Source organism: Nematostella vectensis, chromosome 3 (genome assembly GCF_932526225.1).
Source record: "Nematostella vectensis chromosome 3, jaNemVect1.1, whole genome shotgun sequence".
Classification (NCBI taxonomy): Eukaryota; Metazoa; Cnidaria; class Anthozoa; order Actiniaria; family Edwardsiidae; genus Nematostella; species Nematostella vectensis.
The window spans coordinates 2,959,011-2,978,834 of record NC_064036.1 but is presented as its reverse complement, the minus strand read 5'-3'; the positions used below and the strand labels follow the sequence as shown (position 1 = coordinate 2,978,834).

The 19,824-nt window shown below is 39.5% G+C and overlaps 2 protein-coding genes across 2 annotated transcripts; one reads left to right on the top strand and one right to left on the bottom strand.

Moving 5' to 3' along the window:
• The first annotated feature begins 15 nt into the window (after positions 1 to 15).
• LOC5507752 (NECAP-like protein CG9132) lies at positions 16 to 6,908 on the top strand. Its single transcript, XM_001628343.3, has 8 exons — positions 16 to 159; positions 3,475 to 3,575; positions 3,969 to 4,073; positions 4,274 to 4,355; positions 4,633 to 4,744; positions 5,037 to 5,067; positions 5,591 to 5,828; positions 6,527 to 6,908. The coding sequence occupies exons 1-8, from the start codon at positions 68 to 70 to the stop codon at positions 6,576 to 6,578; spliced, it is 813 nt and encodes a 270-aa protein (XP_001628393.2). The 5' UTR covers positions 16 to 67; the 3' UTR covers positions 6,579 to 6,908.
• Positions 6,909 to 7,021: 113 nt separating this feature from the next.
• On the bottom strand, positions 7,022 to 19,819 carry LOC5507757 (protein BZZ1). The gene is made up of 21 exons (XM_048724521.1): positions 19,666 to 19,819; positions 18,539 to 18,647; positions 18,182 to 18,248; positions 17,455 to 17,544; positions 14,902 to 14,964; positions 14,743 to 14,820; positions 14,447 to 14,563; positions 13,921 to 14,001; positions 13,601 to 13,756; positions 13,442 to 13,522; positions 13,298 to 13,368; positions 13,081 to 13,192; positions 12,464 to 12,695; positions 12,035 to 12,135; positions 10,352 to 10,511; positions 10,105 to 10,133; positions 9,958 to 10,025; positions 9,836 to 9,887; positions 9,046 to 9,093; positions 8,056 to 8,142; positions 7,022 to 7,732 (listed from the first exon to the last, which is right to left on the bottom strand). Exons 1-21 carry the CDS (start codon positions 19,808 to 19,810, stop codon positions 7,628 to 7,630), a joined length of 2,052 nt encoding a protein of 683 aa, XP_048580478.1. The 5' UTR covers positions 19,811 to 19,819; the 3' UTR covers positions 7,022 to 7,627.
• Positions 19,820 to 19,824: the final 5 nt, after the last annotated feature.

Genomic DNA, 19,824 nt, shown 5'->3' with positions numbered 1-19,824 from the left:
AAAGGAATTGTTTGTAACCGAGCAGATAACGGTGGGGCCTGGACCGAGGTTATATTTCCAACACAAAATGGCGGACGCCGAATATGAGAGCATTTTGTGCGTCAAAAATGAAGTATTTATTTATAAAATTCCGCCTAGAACGACCAGCAGAGGATATAGGTAGGCATCATGGCATGTATTATATGGTGTGTGTCGACTAGAAGAGACGATGCTTTGATCAAAGAGCGAAGTCGTGGCTTTTAGAAGCCCAGCGACACGGGAGACTGTCGCGGAGAAAAGGGTTTCGAACTTTGTTATTGACGGGCCTAAAAAACTTTCTTTGCGGTAACGTACGACCCCACGAGACTCCTTTTGATCCTTTTGTCTATAATTAGTGGAAATTAATGCATAACGTAATGTGATGCCTAGATAAGTTAGTTGTGTATTCACCCGCCATACAGAACAAACTTTTTTACTTACCCCAGCATTCCGTACTAAGAAGCCGGTACTGCATTTAAGTGCTTAAGGAATACTCAATTCTTTCCCTCTCTATTTTATTTGGATCATTCGATATCTAAACAAGATTTAAGGGAAAGGTGAACCATAAAACCATTATAAATGCTGTTTATTTATTGCCTGCATAAATTTTATTTATACTCTTAGTGAATGAAAATACATCACAGGTTTTTCTTTCATTGGGAGACAGATGTTGTTGATACATGGGTGTAGTGAGTACAGGGGGGAGAGAGGAGACAGAGGGAGAAGACACAAGTCCAATTGTCAGAATGGTGTCATGACAGACAGACAGACAGATTTATTTATTGGTCCCTTGAAACAGTAAAGTTACATCGGTTAGTGACCAAAAAATTTTAAAAAAAGGTAAAATAGTACGTATATAAGACGTACAACAGCTATTATGTGATTGTTCTTAGTTTTAGTTTACATTGTATTTCCTTTCTTTCATTTTTTCTTTTTCTAAATCTTTTCTGATTGTTTTTAATTACTACTTAGTTTTACATTGTATTTTCTTTTTTCTTTTTTTCTTCCCTTTTTTCCCCTTTCCTTTTTTTATTTTTATTTGTATTTGTATTTTTTTTTTTTTTTTTTTTTTTTTTTTTTTTTTTTTTTTGCTCTGCTTACTTCAGATTTCTATTGTGCTTTAGGTTTAATTTTTCATATTAGCGTTTCCCTTAGCTTGAAACATTCGGAAATGTACCTTGCCGCTATCCCTGCTAATTGAGTTGGCGGATTTATTAGTAAATTGAAAAGGCGTTTTTGTGTAATTTGATTGCGCTGCAAATTTTGGATAACTGAATTTCGTAGCTCTTTGTATGTTTGGCATTGTACTAGAAAGTGAAATTCATTTTCCACGTCATTTTTGCATGTTGGGCAAATCCGATCTTTTTCCTTTGTGTAAGGCCTCGTATGTCTGCCTTTCTCAATTTGCAATTGGTGATTACTTATTCTTAGTTTTGTTAGCGCAACTCTATGTTTCACATTAGGGATGGCTACAAGGTAATTCTCTAATTCATATTTGTCTTTAAAAGTTCTATAAGTTCTTAGTTTGTTCATTTCATTACTGTTTTTCCTTTGGTCATTGAAAATTTCCCCATGCCATTTCTGAAAATACATATCATTAAGTCGTTTAGAGAAAATATCAAGGAACAATGTAGGGTCGGTTTCATTTTGATAGAGCCACATAAACCCAAAACCCGCTTTGAAAATTACTTCTTTTGTTTTGTGGGTCCAGTAGGACACGTGAGGGTTATTTACACATTCTGTATAAACTACTTTTGAGAGGGCCTCTTCTTTTGACCGAAGGTTGGTCCAGTATTTTATGTTCCTATATGTTGCATTTATACAAAGAGGATATCTGCCTAGTTCCCCTCTGCACGCATTGTTCACAGCCGTTTTTCCAGTTCCTAGTAACATTTTACAGAATTTAAGATGTACTGATTCAAGCGGATCTCTATCATCAACACAGCTTTTATTATCGGCACCCCATACTTCGCTGCCATACAATAAAATTGGTTTGATCAGTGCATCAAACAGTTTTAATGTAAGATTAATGTCTGATCTAAAGTGAATACCGAGATCTTTCCTTAACTTAAATAAAGCTTTGAGTGCGGTTTTTTTAAGCTCCTCTTTTGCTAAGTTAAAGTTTCCTACCGCGCTGAATACTAGCCCTAGGTACTTATAAGATTTGACATTTTCCAATTGTTCCCTGTTCAAAAGGAATTGATAGTTATTCATTACTTTGCCTATGTTATTAAAAATCATCACCTTAGTTTTTGAAGTATTGACTTTTAGACTATTTTCTTCTGAGTAGATAGAAAGTCTATTTAAAAGGTCTTGCAGACCACTACTTGTTTCCGAGAAAAGTACTAAGTCGTCTGCATACAGAAGACAATTTAATTTTGTGTTGCCTAAGATGTGGGCACTTGAAGATTTCGCTAAGGTATCAGGTAAATCGCTAAGGAACAGATTAAAAAGAGTTGGACTCAACATGCATCCTTGTTTTACCCCAACCATGCATCTAAAACTTTCACTAATTGAATCCCCTATCTTCCCACACGATATATCATTGGAGTACATTGATCTTAGAACTTCGTAAAAGTTTCCAGAAATACCAGCTTGTTGTATTTTCGCAAATAGTTTATCTCTAGGAATGCTGTCAAAGGCCTTTCGGAAGTCTATGAAGCAAGTGAAAAGCATATTGTTTTTCTTCTTGGGTTTGCTTTTTACTACTCTGTCGATAACGGTTTTCAGAATAAATATACTGTCTACTGTTGAGTGTTTTTTCCTAAACCCCCCTTGTTCCTTCTTTAGATATCCTTTCTGCACAAGGTAGTCATAGAGTCTTGAATTAAGTATAGATGTAAATAACTTACTGAGGCATGATAAAAGTGTTATTCCTCTATAATTGTTGACGTCAGAGCGATCGCCTTTTTTGAAAATTGGAATAATAAAACCCAGATTCCATTCTTGTGGAAACACTCCTGACCTAAAAATGATGTTGAATAACCTAGTTAGGTAGGGTAGTAAAGTATCTTTACCATATTTTAGTAGCTCGTTTAGTATATTATCGTGACCGGGAGCTTTGTTGTTTTTAAGGTTTTCTACATGACTACAGGAGCATACCCAGGGTTGGCTGAGGGGGTGGGGGGGGGTGGGGTTGTGCAGCCATAGGTATCATATGGAAAACGCATAGTATTTGAAGATTCCTTAATAAGAAATGACCCACTTTTTGGCTGCCAAGGGGGGAGGGTGGGCGTGCACCCTGCGCACCCCCTGTGGCTATGTTATGTTTATAGATTAATAACAAAATTCAGAAGTGGGGTAAAAGTGAAACTAATTTGAAAATATCAGAAATTATATTTTCATTTCTTCAGATGTCTTGTTCAGCTCTTGGCCTATCAGTTTGACTCTCGGCCCTCAGTCTTAAATCTTGGCCTCTGACTCTACCGTCGTGTTTGATGAATCTTGTGTTCTTAGGGCTGCTGATTGGAAGCTTGATGTGCCTGATTGGACTGGTCGAATGAGAGTCTGTGCTAAAGGCAAAGAATGCTATATAAAGATTGAAGATAAATCGTCAGGTGATTATTTTATTTGATGATAAATAACACCTGCCACATACAGTAGTTCTTTGTAAAGATTTCAGTGACATTACTTATTGCATTTAAAAGTGTGATGAAAATGTTACAGGACTTTATAACCTCTCCCCCTCCATAGAAGGGCTTAAACAACTCATAAGTATTCCTCTGCATAACATGAATTTTGTGAATGCTTTTTAAAAACATGCCCCCCCCAAGAGGTCCAGCAAACTGTCAATCCCTGTTTATACACTCTCTAGGGACACAGGGTCCCTTGGCAGACAAGATGTGGAGAAAAAAAATGTGGGCTATCTCAGCTTAGGTGGAAGGATAATGATGATGGAATATTAAGTTGTTGACAAATTCCTGATAAACTATTGGTTTATGTTTATTTAGGTGAACTGTTTGCTAAGTGTCCAGTGGATAACTACCCTGGTCTAGCAGTAGAGGGGGTCCTGGATAGCAGCAGATACTTTGTATTAAAGATTGTCGATGATAATGGTAAGTCACTGTAACAAATCACTTTAACTTTACTTTAATAAATTACTCCCCTATACAATAGTATAAAGTAGCGTACGCTTATACTGGAAATATAGATATAGAAATAACTCAAATAACTCATATTGAAATAACTCAAAATAACTTGCCAGACAGTTTGTCCGAAAAGTGTTGTTTAGATATGTTGCTTTGATGTCCAACAGGACGGCATGCGTTTATAGGAATGGGTTTCTCAGACCGAGGAGATGCATTTGATTTCAATGTTGCATTACAAGATCATTTCAAGTAAGCACCAGAAACTGTGATTGCAAATTACTGTTTGTTATGGCCTACCTACATCAAGGTACTTAATTACAGATTTCAAATAGCAAAAGGTCAAATAGTCTAAGAGATTCTTTTACTCTATGATATCAAGCTGGAGGCCAAATAAAACACAAGCTGTCACAAGTAGCAAAACCTGCAGCACTTTGCGCTGACTTGCATGTTTAACACTTGCTCATTGATTTGGTTTTTGAGAAGTGATCATTTATTCAAGTGTTCATCTATTTTTGTGATTTTTCAGGTGGGTTAAGCAGAATGAACAATTTGAGGCAGAGAAAAGCTTGCCAAAAGCAGATGAGCCCAAGCTGGACTTGGCTTTCAAAGAAGGACAAACTATACACATAAATATTGGGGTAGGAAGATTTTCTAAATAAACTGAATATTATAGAGTTACAATCAACACAAGATTTTCTAAAATTACAAGGTGCAGTGTGAGTTGAACTCTCTAAAAATAAACACAAACACAACTCACTAGACTACACACGTCTTTTCAACAAGTTGTTTTTTATTTTTCAATAATTTTGTTTTACGCCCTTTATTTACCATAAATATCAATAGGGACAAATAAAGAGCTTGGGCTACCTGTGATTTGCCATTCTGAATATGACTCAAAACCTGATTGTCATATATTATTATCCAATTTAGAGTTCAAAATCTACAAACAGACCTAAGCCAGGTAAGCAATGTTTCAGGCACACAAAAGTATGACTATTTAGTATGAAGGTTACCTTTATATAGCCACCAATGTTCTGTGAATCAATGGCTAGACACCTGGGCTTGTATAGACATAAATGTGTATTTGCTATATTTGGTTTAAAGTATTTGCAACTTGATATGTGAAGCCCTAGTTTTGCAAATGTCTGATTTACTGTAGCTTGAATAGTTTTTCCTTTCACTAAGAATTCATTCGCTATAGCATCCAAGGTTCCCAGGGATTACAGGGTTTCCCAAAAAGGTGCCACTGTTTCTGTGATGAAATGAGAAGGCCATACTGGTAATACCTTCAATAAAAGTTGTGCTCCTTTAGTGCGGTACATTTAAAAAAAAAGCTAAATGTCTCAATTAGATAATTAATTTAAATCTGTCGGAACCCTAGATAATGGCTTTCTTTACTCTTTTGGTTTGTTTGCAGTTGATTTTTTCACATTATCTTTGACTGTTCTGTGACCATTTGCTGCTTGACTGTTTTTATTTTTCAGCTGGTGGATCGATAGGGGCTTTCCCACCTCCACCTGGGAGCACTGCACCCAAACTAGCCCCTCCCCCCGGGGCGGTTGGTGATGGTATGTCTCCGCTTTCTCCTAGACGAACTCCTCAAGTTCAAAACCCCATCTCCTCTCAATCCCTATTCTCTGACTTTGTATCCTCATCAACACCAAATCAACCAGCTTCCCAGCAGGGACTGTCGGACTGGGGAGATTTTACCTCTGCTGACAGGTAGGTTTAGCTTTACCCATAGTATTCTTTTCTTCAGCCTTATTGATTGACCAATTAGTGAAATAACAAAGTGACTTTACTGATGTTTACAGCATTAGCTCTTTATTAGAGCCCTGTAAAGGCCTGTAAATATCAGCAAACCCCCTCTGTTTTCACAGAGGCAAAAAACGCCATTTCAACCATGATTTATTTCCCCCGATTCAACCACACCTACCCAAACCACCTAGGTATACTACAGCTTGTCTGTAGCTTTTCTAGTCATACAGTTGTATTTATACCTTTATTGAGCGACCACCTTCATCGAGTGGCTGTGGTCCCTATTATCCAATCCCAATTGTATTATTCAATGATAATACTATTACCTCTAATAAGCAGCTAGAAAATCTCATTGCTGGATCGAAGAACTCTTTAGTGGCAAAAATGATTAACCAAATTTGACATAAAACCCATATCATTTAGGCAATTTGCAGTGGCTTTTATTGTAAGATAGGCTATAACGTTTCATTGCTTTCCTTTTGAGTCTCCATTCTGAGGTCAACCTCTTAAGTTACCACTTTGGCATGTTTTTAAGGGTGCTGCTTAATAGAGTTACAAGTTTTAACTTCAAATAGCAGTGTAACACTCTGCATTTATTGTCCCTTCTGTGCGCTCAGTTAATGTGTGTGCAATTTAAACTAAACCTGTTTTTTTTCCTCTAGCTCTAACTCAAACCCAAGTAATAATTCTGGTGGAGGCTGGGTGCAGTTTTAAGCCTGTGTAGATCGATAAATCCTTAGCAGCCATTGTCTTAATTGTAATGAAGAAGTCAGTCATGTAGAGATTCAGTACCTTGTGGAACACAAAGTTATATTTTATATTTTCTAGCAGGAAATGGAATATGTATATGAGAGTGATCTCTATGACACAATAAAAGGCTTTCTTAATTGTAATTATAGTGATGACATGCTTTCATATAGAAAACAATACTAAACATTTGAATACTTGTAGATCCGTGATACACAGAGAAATCTCAATCAATTTCATGTAAGATGCCCACCCAATTGAAAAGATACCCAAATAAATAACAGTAGATGCTTCCAAGCGGTGTGTTATTATGTATGTCAGTTTGAAAAGGGTGGGGAGGGAGGCAAGATCCGCAAATTGCAGGAAGCAAGCTAATGGAGCAGTTTTAGGAGACAGAGTAGGGCACTATAAGCAAATATTAGATTTTTATTTTTATATAATTGTTTACAATTATACATGTTTTTTTAACAATATGATTTGTTCAATTCAACTTTCTATTTCTCCAACGTTTTCGTTTTTTTTTTACTTTTCGAACATGTGCTATTTCATTTATATATTTCTAAAACCCAACCTTGCTATATTAAATAGAAGTAAAAAAGTTAATTTAAAAAAATTAATTATCATGTTTTTTGGTTGGTGAACAAATTTAGTTACAATTAGATATTTTTGCGACTGTTCACTGTGTCACTGGTAAATAAATTGGTAGACTAGAGTAACCATCGAGGTGTCACTGGTAAATAAATTGGTAGACTAGAGTAACCAACAAGGATCACTGTGTCACTGGTAAATAAATTGGTAGACTAGGGTAACCAACAAGGATCACTGTGTAAATTAATCGGTAAACTAGAGTAACTAACGAGGGATCACTGTGTCACTCGTAAATAAATCGGTAGACTAGAGTAAAGGGCGAGGGATCACTGTGTCGCTGGTAAATAAACCGGTAGACTAGATTAAAAGATTAGGGATCACCGTGTAACAGGTGAATAAATCGGTAGACTATACTGAAAGGCGAGGGATCATTGTGTCACTATTTCCACGTACGAGCTGGGGATCGCACCTTCCACGGTCCCCGTTCTTCCGATAATCCATCCATTGCCTTCGTCCCGAACTTGCACCAGAATCTGCAATATATTTTTTGATTATTTTCTAAATAAAAATTACAGTAACAGGCCTATAGACCGGAGGTGCGTCCGCCTATCCCTTAGAAATCATGCCTCCCCTCCCAACCAAAAGACCCTACGGGGTAGGAGATTTTTTTATTTCAATTAAACTGTGGGGTGCGGCTGTTAAAAGGGGGGTAAGGGTAAGGTAATTGCTCCCATAAAAATAATTATGATGAATGAGAGCGACATCTCACGAGGAATTGTGCTAAGAGTTAATTTGTTAATCATGTGCATACTTACTAGAATGTCCTGTAAGCTACCTATGCGAATGCCTCACTTACTTGATTGGCTACGACACTAAGTTCATCCTTCTCCTGACCCGCGAAGTCAAATAAGCATCTCAAGATGGTTTCGTCTTTGGATATGACCTAAATACACAACATACTAGAAGACTTAACAAATGCTCGTTTTGGCACCAAAAAATAAATAAATTGCGGTCTGTCTACACGCGCGAGGAACGTGCAGTATAAAAAGCTAACAGTGCAGCAGAGGCAACACGTGCATGCAACAATGAAACAATAGGGTGATTTAGATCCACGACGCCGATAAAAAGACGCCGCCTCGCGCACGTTCGGTTGCGCGCGAACGCTTTTCTTGCCGGCGTCGCGTCCTGGCGCCCGTTTCTCGAAACACCCAAGAATTCTCGGGCCCGAAAACTTTATTTTGCATTTTTGCTCAAAAAATTTCGCATGTTTTTCTTCTGGAGAACCGCTTTCATGTTTTAGAAACAGTTTAAACTTCCACTTGGTTTGTATTCCAAATGGTTACGCTCAATAGGGCTATTTTCGAAGTTTTGCTAAAGCCAAAAAGTTACCCGAAAAGTCTCGGGTGACTGCGAGGTCCCGAGAACTTTCTTAATATTTTAGCAATGTGAATTTCGGGTCCGAGAAGTTCGGGAAAGATCAAAATCTATAAAACCAAAAAGAGGATTATCCTTCACATGAATCTTTGTGGTAAAACACGATGTTTGACGATATTTCAACACATTTAGATACCATAAATTTTAAAGGAATTAGCCAGCTTTTCACATTTAAGGAATAAAACGTTTTCGGGCCCGAGAATTCTCGGGTGTTTCGAGAAACGGGCCCCTGTTCAGAACGGCATTTCATGCTTTTTCACGTCCTCTTCAGGACGGGGCGCCGGCAAAAATTAGCGTGCGCGCGCAATCAAACGTCAATCAATCGAGCGCGAGGTGGCGTCCTCTTGCCCGCGTCGTGGATCTTAATCACCCTAATATCAAATGACAACAACGAGAGCGGCTCTCTATGTACCTGTACATATGAAGCCGGGAAATATCCAGTCAGGTCACCACGTTTTCCCTTCAGAAGAGAAGAAAAAAAAATATTTATCATAAATAACCATTGAAGCTACCATGGTAGATATGGTGCGACAGCCGCAAACACTTATAGATATATTAATACACCAACACACACCTAGAGACATACCACGAGACGATCACGAGAACAAAAGACACATAGAGACATACCACGAGACGATAACGACACCAACAGACACATATATACATGTCAAGATCACGACACAAAGTGGCACCCATAGACGTGTCACGACACAATCATGACACCAACAGACACCTTTAGACATGTCAGGACACGATCACGACAACGTCAGACACCTGTTGACATGTCACGATCACGACATCAAGAGACACACAAAAACGTGTCACGACACAATCACGACAACAACAGACACCTATATACTTGTCACTACACCAACAGGCAAGGTAAGACACGATCACGACACCAACAGACACCTATAGACATGTCACGACACAATCACGACACCAAGAGACACCTGTAGAAATGTCACGATTGCGACACCAACAACAACAACAACACGGTCAGGACACGGGCACCTATGGACACAGTACGACACGTTCATGACACCATCAGACACCTATAGACAAAGTACGACACCATTACGATACACACAGACACCTTTAGACATAGTACGATACGATCGCGACACCAGAGACACCTGTAGACATACGAATTGTTTTCATGCACATCTCTCGTCCGAAAAAAAAGGAAGGCAGTTCAGTACCTCCCACCAACTATCATCCGCGGTACTCTTGATTTCAATCCGGTCGCCAGCCCTACAATAAAGAATATGTGATAAGTGAAACATCCTCAAGAGTCCCCATAAACCTTTGCCTGTGTGCATACCTCAAAGGCATGTCACCATCGTTTTCACCGGCGTAGTCATACAGGGCCACTCCAAACGTTCTGCTGCCCTGGGAACGAGACATTACTGATTATGCCACAGTGTACCACGCACGTCTTTGTATGTTCGTTATACCTATTCTTACTTACCACGCTACTGAGACATTCCTCCGCCGTGTCTGCAAGATAAATGGCATTGATAAGCAGGGTCAAGAGATTGTCAATGTTAAAACTCAACTAGAAGGGAAACCAAAAATGCAGACATCCCTCTTACCTTGCCTTCTCGGACAAAAAATATTTTACATTAACGGGAACAGAAAAGACCCCAACCAGTCACGCGACTGAGGATACCTTTATCCCTGGCAATATGATTCGCCTCATTATTAGTTATCCTTACCATAGAGATCGTCTTGATATCTGCCACGAGAGCCGAAGGATTTCCGACGAACGGGAGGGGTTGTAGATTCATCGATGTCACTGTACGACATACTATCATCAGAGTCGAACTCTGTATCCAAATAAGCTGGCTTTGTGGGTAGGGTTCTACTTTTTGATTTCTGAAAAGAAAAAGGAAACAAGAAACTTTACCAATCTCGTATAGTTTCCCGTGTATGTGCTTTTATACACCACAATATTCGTCATCTCGTGATAATTATCCCTACATTACCCCTACAAGTGGACTGCCTCTACACGCTAGTACATTATCCTGGCATTTGCTACAAGAAGGTCTTACCCCTACAAGTGGACTGCCTACGATGGTGCATTCTCCTGGCATTTGTGATGAGGTCTTACCCCTACAAGTGGACTGCCTCTACACGCTCTCGCATTTTCCTGACATTTGTTATAAGGTGGAATGTCTCTACACGTTAGTACATTCTCCTGGCATTTGTGATAAGGTCTTACCCCCTACAAGTGGACTGCCTCTACACGCTGGTACATTCTCCTGGCATTTGTTACAAGAAGGTCTTACCCCTACAAGTGGACTGCCTCTACACGCTGGTACATTCTCCTGGCATTTGTTATAAGAAGGTCTTACCCCTACAAGTGGACTGCCTCTACACGCTGGTACATTCTCCTGGCATTTGTTATAAGAAGGTCTTACCCCTACAAGTGGACTGCCTCTACACGCTGGTACATTCTCCTTGCATTTGTGATAAGGTCTTACCCCTACAACTGGACTGCCTCTACACGCTGGTACATTCTCCTGGCATTTGTGATAAGGTCTTACCCCTACAAGTGGACTGCCTCTATACGCTGGTACATTCTCCTGGCATTTGTTACAAGAAGGTCTTACCCCTACAAGTGGACTGCCTCTACACGCTGGTACATTCTCCTGGCATTTGTTACAAGAAGGTCTTACCCCTACAAGTGGACTGCCTCTACACGCTGGTACATTCTCCTGGCATTTGTTACAAGAAGGTCTTACCCCTACAAGTGGACTGCCTCTACACGCTGGTACATTCTCCTGGCATTTGTTACAAGAAGGTCTTACCCCTACAAGTGGACTGCCTCGACACGTTGGTACATTCTCCTGGCATTTGTTACAAGAAGGTCTTACCCCTACAAGTGGACTGCCTCGACACGCTGGTACATTCTCCTGGCATTTGTTACAAGGTCTTACCCCTACAAGTGGACTGCCTCTACACGCTGGTACATTCTCCTGGCATTTGTTACAAGAAGGTCTTACCCTTACAAGTGGACTGCCTCGACACGTTGGTAAATTCTCCTGGCATTTGTTACAAGAAGGTCTTACCCCTACAAGTGGACTGCCTCTACACGCTGGTACATTCTCCTGGCATTTGTGATATGGTCTTACCCCTACAATTGGACTGCCTCTACACGCTGGTACATTCTCCTGGCATTTGTTACAAGAAGGTCTTACCCCTACAAGTGGACTGCCTCTACACGCTGGTACATTCTCCTTGCATTTGTTACAAGAAGGTCTTACCCCTACAAGTGGACTGCCTCTACACGCTGGTACATTCTCCTGGCATTTGTTACAAGAAGGTCTTACCCCTACAAGTGGACTGCCTCTACACGCTGGTACATTCTCCTTGCATTTGTTACAAGAAGGTCTTACCCCTACAAGTGGACTGCCTCTACACGCTGGTACATTCTCCTGGCATTTGTGATGCACTCCCATCTTACAGTTCTTACACTTGACGCCCTGTTTGATGAACCCTGGGCACATAAAGGACATTACCATCAAGTCAGCAAAATGTCTCACAGTGCCATCCCAATTTACTATGTTAATGTCATCTCAATACTAGGTTAATCTAAAAAACCTCAAGTTCTTCAGGGCACAAAAGGAGGTAGATGATGTTACAAACATTTGAAATCTTTACTAATTCAAGCACTTCTTTTTACGCTTAGGCCATTGAACATTTTCGAGGCTCCCCTTTTCTTAAAATACACCTTCTTCCCCCTTCACCTTTAAATAGTGTAAGTTCAGATCTGTTGGATCGGTAATCTTGCCTTACAATTAGTAGAAAAGAAGGAGTTTTCTTACCTTTAAGAAGCTTATTGCAGTAGTAACAGAACTGTGGTTTTCTGAAGTTGTGTTCTACAAACTCATGCTTGGCCGCACGCGTTGTCTTGGGTTTGGCCATGGCTGATGTGATCACACTTTGTCTCTTGTCGTAAATATTTGTCAGGCTCTCATCATCATCATACTCCTCGTCTTGCAAGTCCACGTCACTCACGCTCAGTTTGGTCATGACGTCTGGCGTGAATAGACTTAACTGCAAACGGCAATCATATACGCCTATTTCAATAAAGGTTGTCAGTGCAAATGGCGATTTGTAAACAGCAGTTCTACAACCGAAAGTAACCATTCTCGAAGAATATGGATAAATCAAAACAGTTATCAATTAAAGGTTACCAATGCTTGGCTAACATTACTGGACTTTATTTAACACCTTTAATTTTACGAATAATTAGTACCCAAAAGCCATTTACCATTTGCCAGTTGCCATTTGCACTGACAACCTTTTGTGAAATAGGTGTATCATCACATGCACAAAATATTACATTTTACGTACAGTGACGTATCAGTCCTCGGATGTTCAAAGCCTAATTAAATTCGAACCAGTTGTAAAAAAATAACAAACCATGGTTAAATATTACCTGGTCATTTGTGATTTCTTTATACATCTCTTTCAATCTCATTTCGTTCTTTTGTTCCAAGAGGTTGGCGTCCACAGTATCTGCCCGCCCATAGGACGGATTCTTCGAATAGCTAGAGGATAAAAAGAAATGGTTTATAAAGATACGTAACAGCTCTTCATCACGAGCAATCCAAATCTTTTAAACGAATCATCAAACTCTCGCCCAAGTCTATTACCTGTCTTTAAGTCCAGAAACTGAGATAATAGCGTGTCGTTCTTTTTCTACATCGTCTGAGAGGTTCCTAAACTAAGAAACGAGAAGTCTTAAGGCTGACTATTCAAACACAATTGCTCGTGCATTATTATTATACTAAACCAACCTTTTTATATAACGTTATGTATTTACGCTTCAGTACTGTTTCTGTTAAGGCATGAACTGATAGTTTTCCATCAGGGACAGACTGCAAGTCAAAAAGAAAAGTGAACTTTTATCCCTATGCTACAAAGTATCTTTACTTAAAAAATTGAAAGCTACTCACCACCACTGTCCCGTCTTCAGGCTTTTCAAACAATTTCTTGGGTGGAGTAAATTGACCAGGGTTATTGGTTTTCACAAAGTTCTCGATATCCTGTGAGCTATTGACCAATTCGAACATCCCTTCAAAACTCTGAAGCCTCTTGCTCCTGTCGTCGTGCTGCAACATCAAAAGAAATAAGACCAAGACACTATTTCCGATCAAGAGCCTATTTCCGACTGTTTGCCAGGCTTATACCCGATTGTTTTGTCTGAAAACGCCTTTAATAGCCTTTAATTGTGTACAAAGAGAAAGTCAAAGCCAAAGCTTTTTGTCGTGCTTACGTTCTGCCGTTCAATCTCTGCACAATTCTTAAAGGTCGCTGACATTGCCATGGCAGTTTCTTCTTGTATGGCTTGCAAGTCCTGGTGCAGAAAATCAATAAAAAAATATTATTTCTCGCAAGTGCAACAAAAGCAATTCTTTTATTCCCAGTAGAAATCGAGAACAAGCACACACAAAAAACGCTAATGTTTTTTTTAATCTAGCGCTTGACTATGTATTGTAAATCTAAGAGGAAAATAGCTAAATAACAGCTTGTCCGAATAGAAATATTCATTTGCCCCAGAATCCTAGACAAAGTTCACTGTTAACCGGTAAAGTCAACAACATAAATGTAAAATAGAAACGTTGGTGTTGCTGTCCTTACTATCTCATTTACTGTTAAAAAAAATAAAAGTTAAAAGGATAAAATAGCAGCCATTCTGAGTCCCAAAGGATTCGCTTTCAATGGACGAAGTTAAACGTGAACCCGTTTAAGATAATCAAATAAAGGTAATCTTGGGTGGGAATCAGAAACGTTTTACTTACGTCAAGCATTTGAGGGAGTGTCTTTGTATAAAACACATCAGTCATGCCGTTAACAGCACTCAGTTGGAGAACGTAGGAATTGTGTGCGTTATGACACATTGTGATGTAGTGTTCTTGCTACAAGAAAAACAATAAGGACAACTAGAGTAAGTTATTAAAATGCGGGCAATAGTGATCCTTGAATAAGATATGTCCCATTTATTTATGTCAAAGAGGGGGGTGCACACGCACCTTAGGTACACACCTAGGTATGGGCCAGCTAAAGAATCATCAAGAACCTGCTACTGTTTACTTACCTTTCCCTCTTTAGACTGGTCAGCAGAGTTCTGGACCTTGGCAAGCTTTGCGCATGCCTCACAGTAGTCTCTATGGCACTATATCCGAATACAAGAATAAATATTGATGCTTTGTGATAAAGACAAAAGAATTTACTTGGAAGTAATTTGGATGGTTACCTTTGCCCTTGCATCATCAGCTTTTGATATTCTAGCCTCTCCAGCTTCACGGAATGTGAATATCTAAAGAAAGTGGTGGTTATTAATGTATACATACCGTTAATGATCTAATAAACACCCCCTATCTAAAGAACACCTATCTAATAAACGCCTCCCCTAAGGTTATAAGTTTGTATTGAACGCCCCACTAACAAACGCCCCCACCCTCCTTACACTTACCCTGCTCCACTCCCTCCCAGCTTAGAAACAAACGACATAGGAATTCCGGTGATATATATCAAATTTAATTGCCTCTTGCTTAATCAACACTGGTGAGTAGTGTCTTGCTTGATGTCAATAAATACTTGCTGAGCAGGCTATACTGTTATCCCCACAGTTTGTTATATTCATTTGTTATAGTTTATAATGAATGCCTCTTGATATGACATTTATTGTTGTTGGGCTTCCTGTGGCCTGAGCCTGCGCTTGGTCAGCAGTTTGTTAGTTAGACTAGCGGCCATTTTGTTTTCGCTCGCTTTATTGTAAGCACTGTTTTATGTTGAGTAAAGCCTTACTATGGTTACTACAATATACTCAACATATTAACAATAAGACATGGACACTGTTCTGAAGCCTCACCGTCTGGACCTGGATCCAAACTCGCCCACAGCGGCAAAAGAATGGAAACACTGGCCGAAGACGTTTGAAAACTTTATCGCTGAATGTGGGTCGATGGCCCCGGATCGCTACAGAACCCTTATCAATTATGTTTCGCATAATGTATACGAGTACATCGAAGACTGCTCAACGTACGACTCAGCCATCCAAGTACTCAAACAGCTGTTTATAAAGACACCTAACGAAATATTCGCCCGTCACCTTCTTGCTACACGACGGCAGAAGACAGGAGAGACACTTACCGAATTCCTCCAAGAGCTGAGAAGACTAAGCAAGGATTGCAATGTCAAAGCCGTATCAGCTGAACAGTACCGAGAGGAGCTTATACGTGACTCTTTCATAAACGGCCTAAACTCCCCGTTCATTCGGCAGAGGCTGTTGGAAAACAGAGAGCTTGATCTAAAGACTGCTTTTGATCAGGCGAATGCTCTTGATTTGGCACAGAAGAACTCGGATTCATACAGCGTACCACTCCGAACATGCACTCCTCCACTGTTATCAAGTGCTTAGAACAGATATTTACTCTTTGCGGCACACCAAGCTATATCCACTCGGACCGGGGTGCCTCACTCATCTCACAAGAGTTAAAAGAGTATCTATCAGCACGAGGGATTGCATCGAGCAGAACCACACCCTACCACCCCATCGGAAATAGTCAAGTCGAGCGGTACAATGGTATTATCTGGAAGGCAGTACAGCTTGCTCTCAAATCGTCGAATCTACCAGTTACTAAATGGGAACAAATGCTTCCAGATGCTCTCCACTCCATCCGTTCTCTTCTTTGCACTTCAACCAACACAACACCACATGAGAGGTTCTTCAACTTTCAACGCCGCTCCACGCACGGCACATCGCTACCTACCTGGCTGCAGTTACCTGGTCCAGTACTGCTTCGCCGATTTGTGCGTGCTAACAAGAATGACCCCCTTGTCGACCAGGTTGAGCTGAAAGATGCGAACCCTACATATGCACACATCCAGCATGCAGATGGAAGGGAATCAACTGTCTCTCTCAGGGACCTCGCTCCATGCCCACCCCAGAACACTGCCCCACAGATGAGTCAAGAGGCCTTACTATGGTTACTACACCTCTCTCTAATAAATGCCTCTTATCTATTGAACGCCCCCCTTGTACCATCGAAATTTAATGAATGCCGCCAGATCATTTATGGTACTTAAAATACTATTACTAGCTTATACAAACTTAAAGGCCTGGCTAAACATTCAAACATGTTTGGCAAACATTGAAATCGAACTCTTGTGCGAGCATGTTTGGAGAGGTGGCTAAAAACAAAAACATTATCAAAACACATGAGCGTGCACACTTATTCCTTTATTACGCGAGAAATCAAAGGGGCACCTTGGGAACCTCAAGTTGTTATTGGATGTTTTGTGTGATAAGTGGCTAAACGATAAAACATGTATGTTCAAATGTTTGATGGAAATGCTTTGATCTCGTTCAAACATCTGGACGCTGTGGAAGCCAATTTAGTGTCATGTTTTGTGGGTGGCTAAACGTATAAACATTTGCGTCAAATGCAATGTTTGAAAAACAATGACCTTTAGGATCATTTACATAATCTTTTGATAAATGATAGCACCCAGATGAAAGTCCACTCCACCCACTAACTGCTAGGTTAAAAAGAAGCTCTTGTTTTCAGATCCAAAGGATCCATGATCCTGGAAGGAAAAGCAGCACCCCCAAAAAGGGACAAAGGGAGTGTTGGGGTGGGGGGACAGGGAACAAGCAAGGGATTTGTGCAGAAACTTTGAGAGAAAAACTTCATAATTTTTATACTTAACAATGTTTCATCTGTTATAGGCTTCTATGCAATCTGCAGACTGGGATAATACTTATATTTCATATTGTTATCATTTATATTATTATAGAGCTTACCTTTTTATATAGAGCTTTGCGTTTACTGGCCTCATCAGAGAGCGACTTGCTAATGTCCTTTGATAGCTTTGAACATAACTTCAACATATCCTGTTGATAATTCAAATTTTGTATCATAAACACAAGATTATCATCTGGTTATCATCTCAAGGGGTGTAGCTGTTTTAAACCCATTACCCAAAATTTGGTACTATATGGTTATTTGGGTGGATTTCCAGGTGCATTCCCAGGATTGGCCGAGGGGGATGCGCAGTCATAGGTATCATATGGAAAAAGCATAGTATTTGAAGATTACTTAATGACGAATGACCCACTTTTTGGCTGCCAAGGGCAGGGGGCGAGCGCACCCTACACACACCCCTGTGTACGCGCCTGGATTTCAGTATAATTCTATATGCCTTTCAAGAGAAGAGATTGCCCAGAAATCTAGCCCAGGGTTAAGGAAAGGTAGGGCACTGGGGAGAGAGTGAGTTTTCTGATTAAAAAAACTGACCACCCAAAAGAACAGAAAGTTATTTTTTATTGCAGTTTCCCCATGGGACGTTTATTATCTGATTTGTGACCTAGTGATAGAATGCTTTCTATTGATCTAATCCTCCAATGCTTTATAGTTTTGTCTACAAATAGCATGTCTATTGTGAACCAGAAGCAGACTTCCCGCCGTTTTGGGGTGGGGTGGGGGGTGCAATGCTCCCCCCACCCTTTATATGATCACATTTATTTTTACCTGGGCTTCTGTTTCGTATTCCAAAAGAAGAGTCTCCCATAAACTCATTGCACTGCTTAGGGCACCTCTACAAAGAGAACAAATTATATGAGCAAGGGGGGAAGGGGGTTGAAGGAAATATTTGGTTACTAATAGTGTTTACCAATCTATGACAATTTAACTTTTTTTATATGGGAGCTTTTAAGCTTAAAAGTCCAATAAAAGTCCATTAATCTTTCCACCAATGTTCTTTATTGGTTCCCTTTCTCCATACAAGCCACCCTTCTTTTCAAATGTATATATTAGTCACGTCTACATAACATATACAATGTGTCAACCTCAAAAAGTCATTCCTCTTAGACAACATAATATCATTACCTTTCTTTCTTCATCTCAGCACTTTTTCTTTTGAATGTCTCCACAACAGAAAGAAGTTGGTTAGCACATTGTTCCTTGACAGCACAAATTTTGGAGACAAATTCTCCAGCTGGGAATTCAAAAAAGGAAAATATAATCATTCAGAAACAGGTCCAGATTTCATAGAATAAAAATAAGTAAATTAGGCAATAGGCAACTCAGGCAATATAGCAAACCATTTCTCCTAGTTATCTGGTTGTAGCTCATAGTGGCACTTAATTATTTTTCATTGGAGCATAAAAAGAGGCACGTTTCTTGCGGTATCTAGTTTATTAAACAACCAAGTCCTTATTCAACCCTCCTTAGGACTTCTTAGGGTTGAATATCATTGCTCTCACCTTGACTTAATTGCTCTATTATTTTTATAATTGCCACTAAATTACCAAATAAACATCAAAGATCAATAATCTATACACTCAAAGAAAGGCTGAATAATGAACTATCTTTACTATCTTTATCATTCTATAAAATGTAACACCAATGAGAGTACACGGGAGCACACAGGGAGCAGAGGGGGTGGTTGGGTGTTAAAGTATTTTTTTAACGTTTTTCATATGACTATATCTATGATATATGAGACCTATACTCTGTGCACCCTGTGCTTATACAATAATAATAAAACTAATTAAATTATAATAATCACGCAGAAAAAAGCTTAGTTTTTTTGTAAAATAATTAAAATTATTTAATAAAACAGACAACAAAGTGAAATATGTATAAGTGAATTTCACTTTGGTCCAAGCATTTGTGTTACGTTACGGCATTAAAAATGCCTGAACACAAAAATCCAATATCAGAATAAATTGGTTCCTCTGGTCGTAAAATCACCGGAACGGAACTCAGTTAGGTACCAACTACGAAACCCGACGTTACATCCATTCGAATGAAACACTTCTGTAACTTGGACTTTGAATAGGCTTTTTTTTTATAAAATGGAAATATAAGTAATGATTGATGTATACCGTGGTATAAGTGATTTCATGACTTCGGTGGACTTTCGTATGCAAAACCACACTTACCATCTACACACTATATTTATATAATTTGAGGAGCGAAATTGATAGAAATATTACAATTGCACAATATACCTGTTTTCAATATTTTGACGCAGCTGTGTGAATTCGACTTGAGGGTTTCGTTGGCCGAAGGGTCGACCATCTCTCGCAGAGTTCCACCCCTCACAGCCGCCATATTTACAAGTTTCGCACTTATAAACAGTTCCACACCAAACATGTTGTACTCCAAAT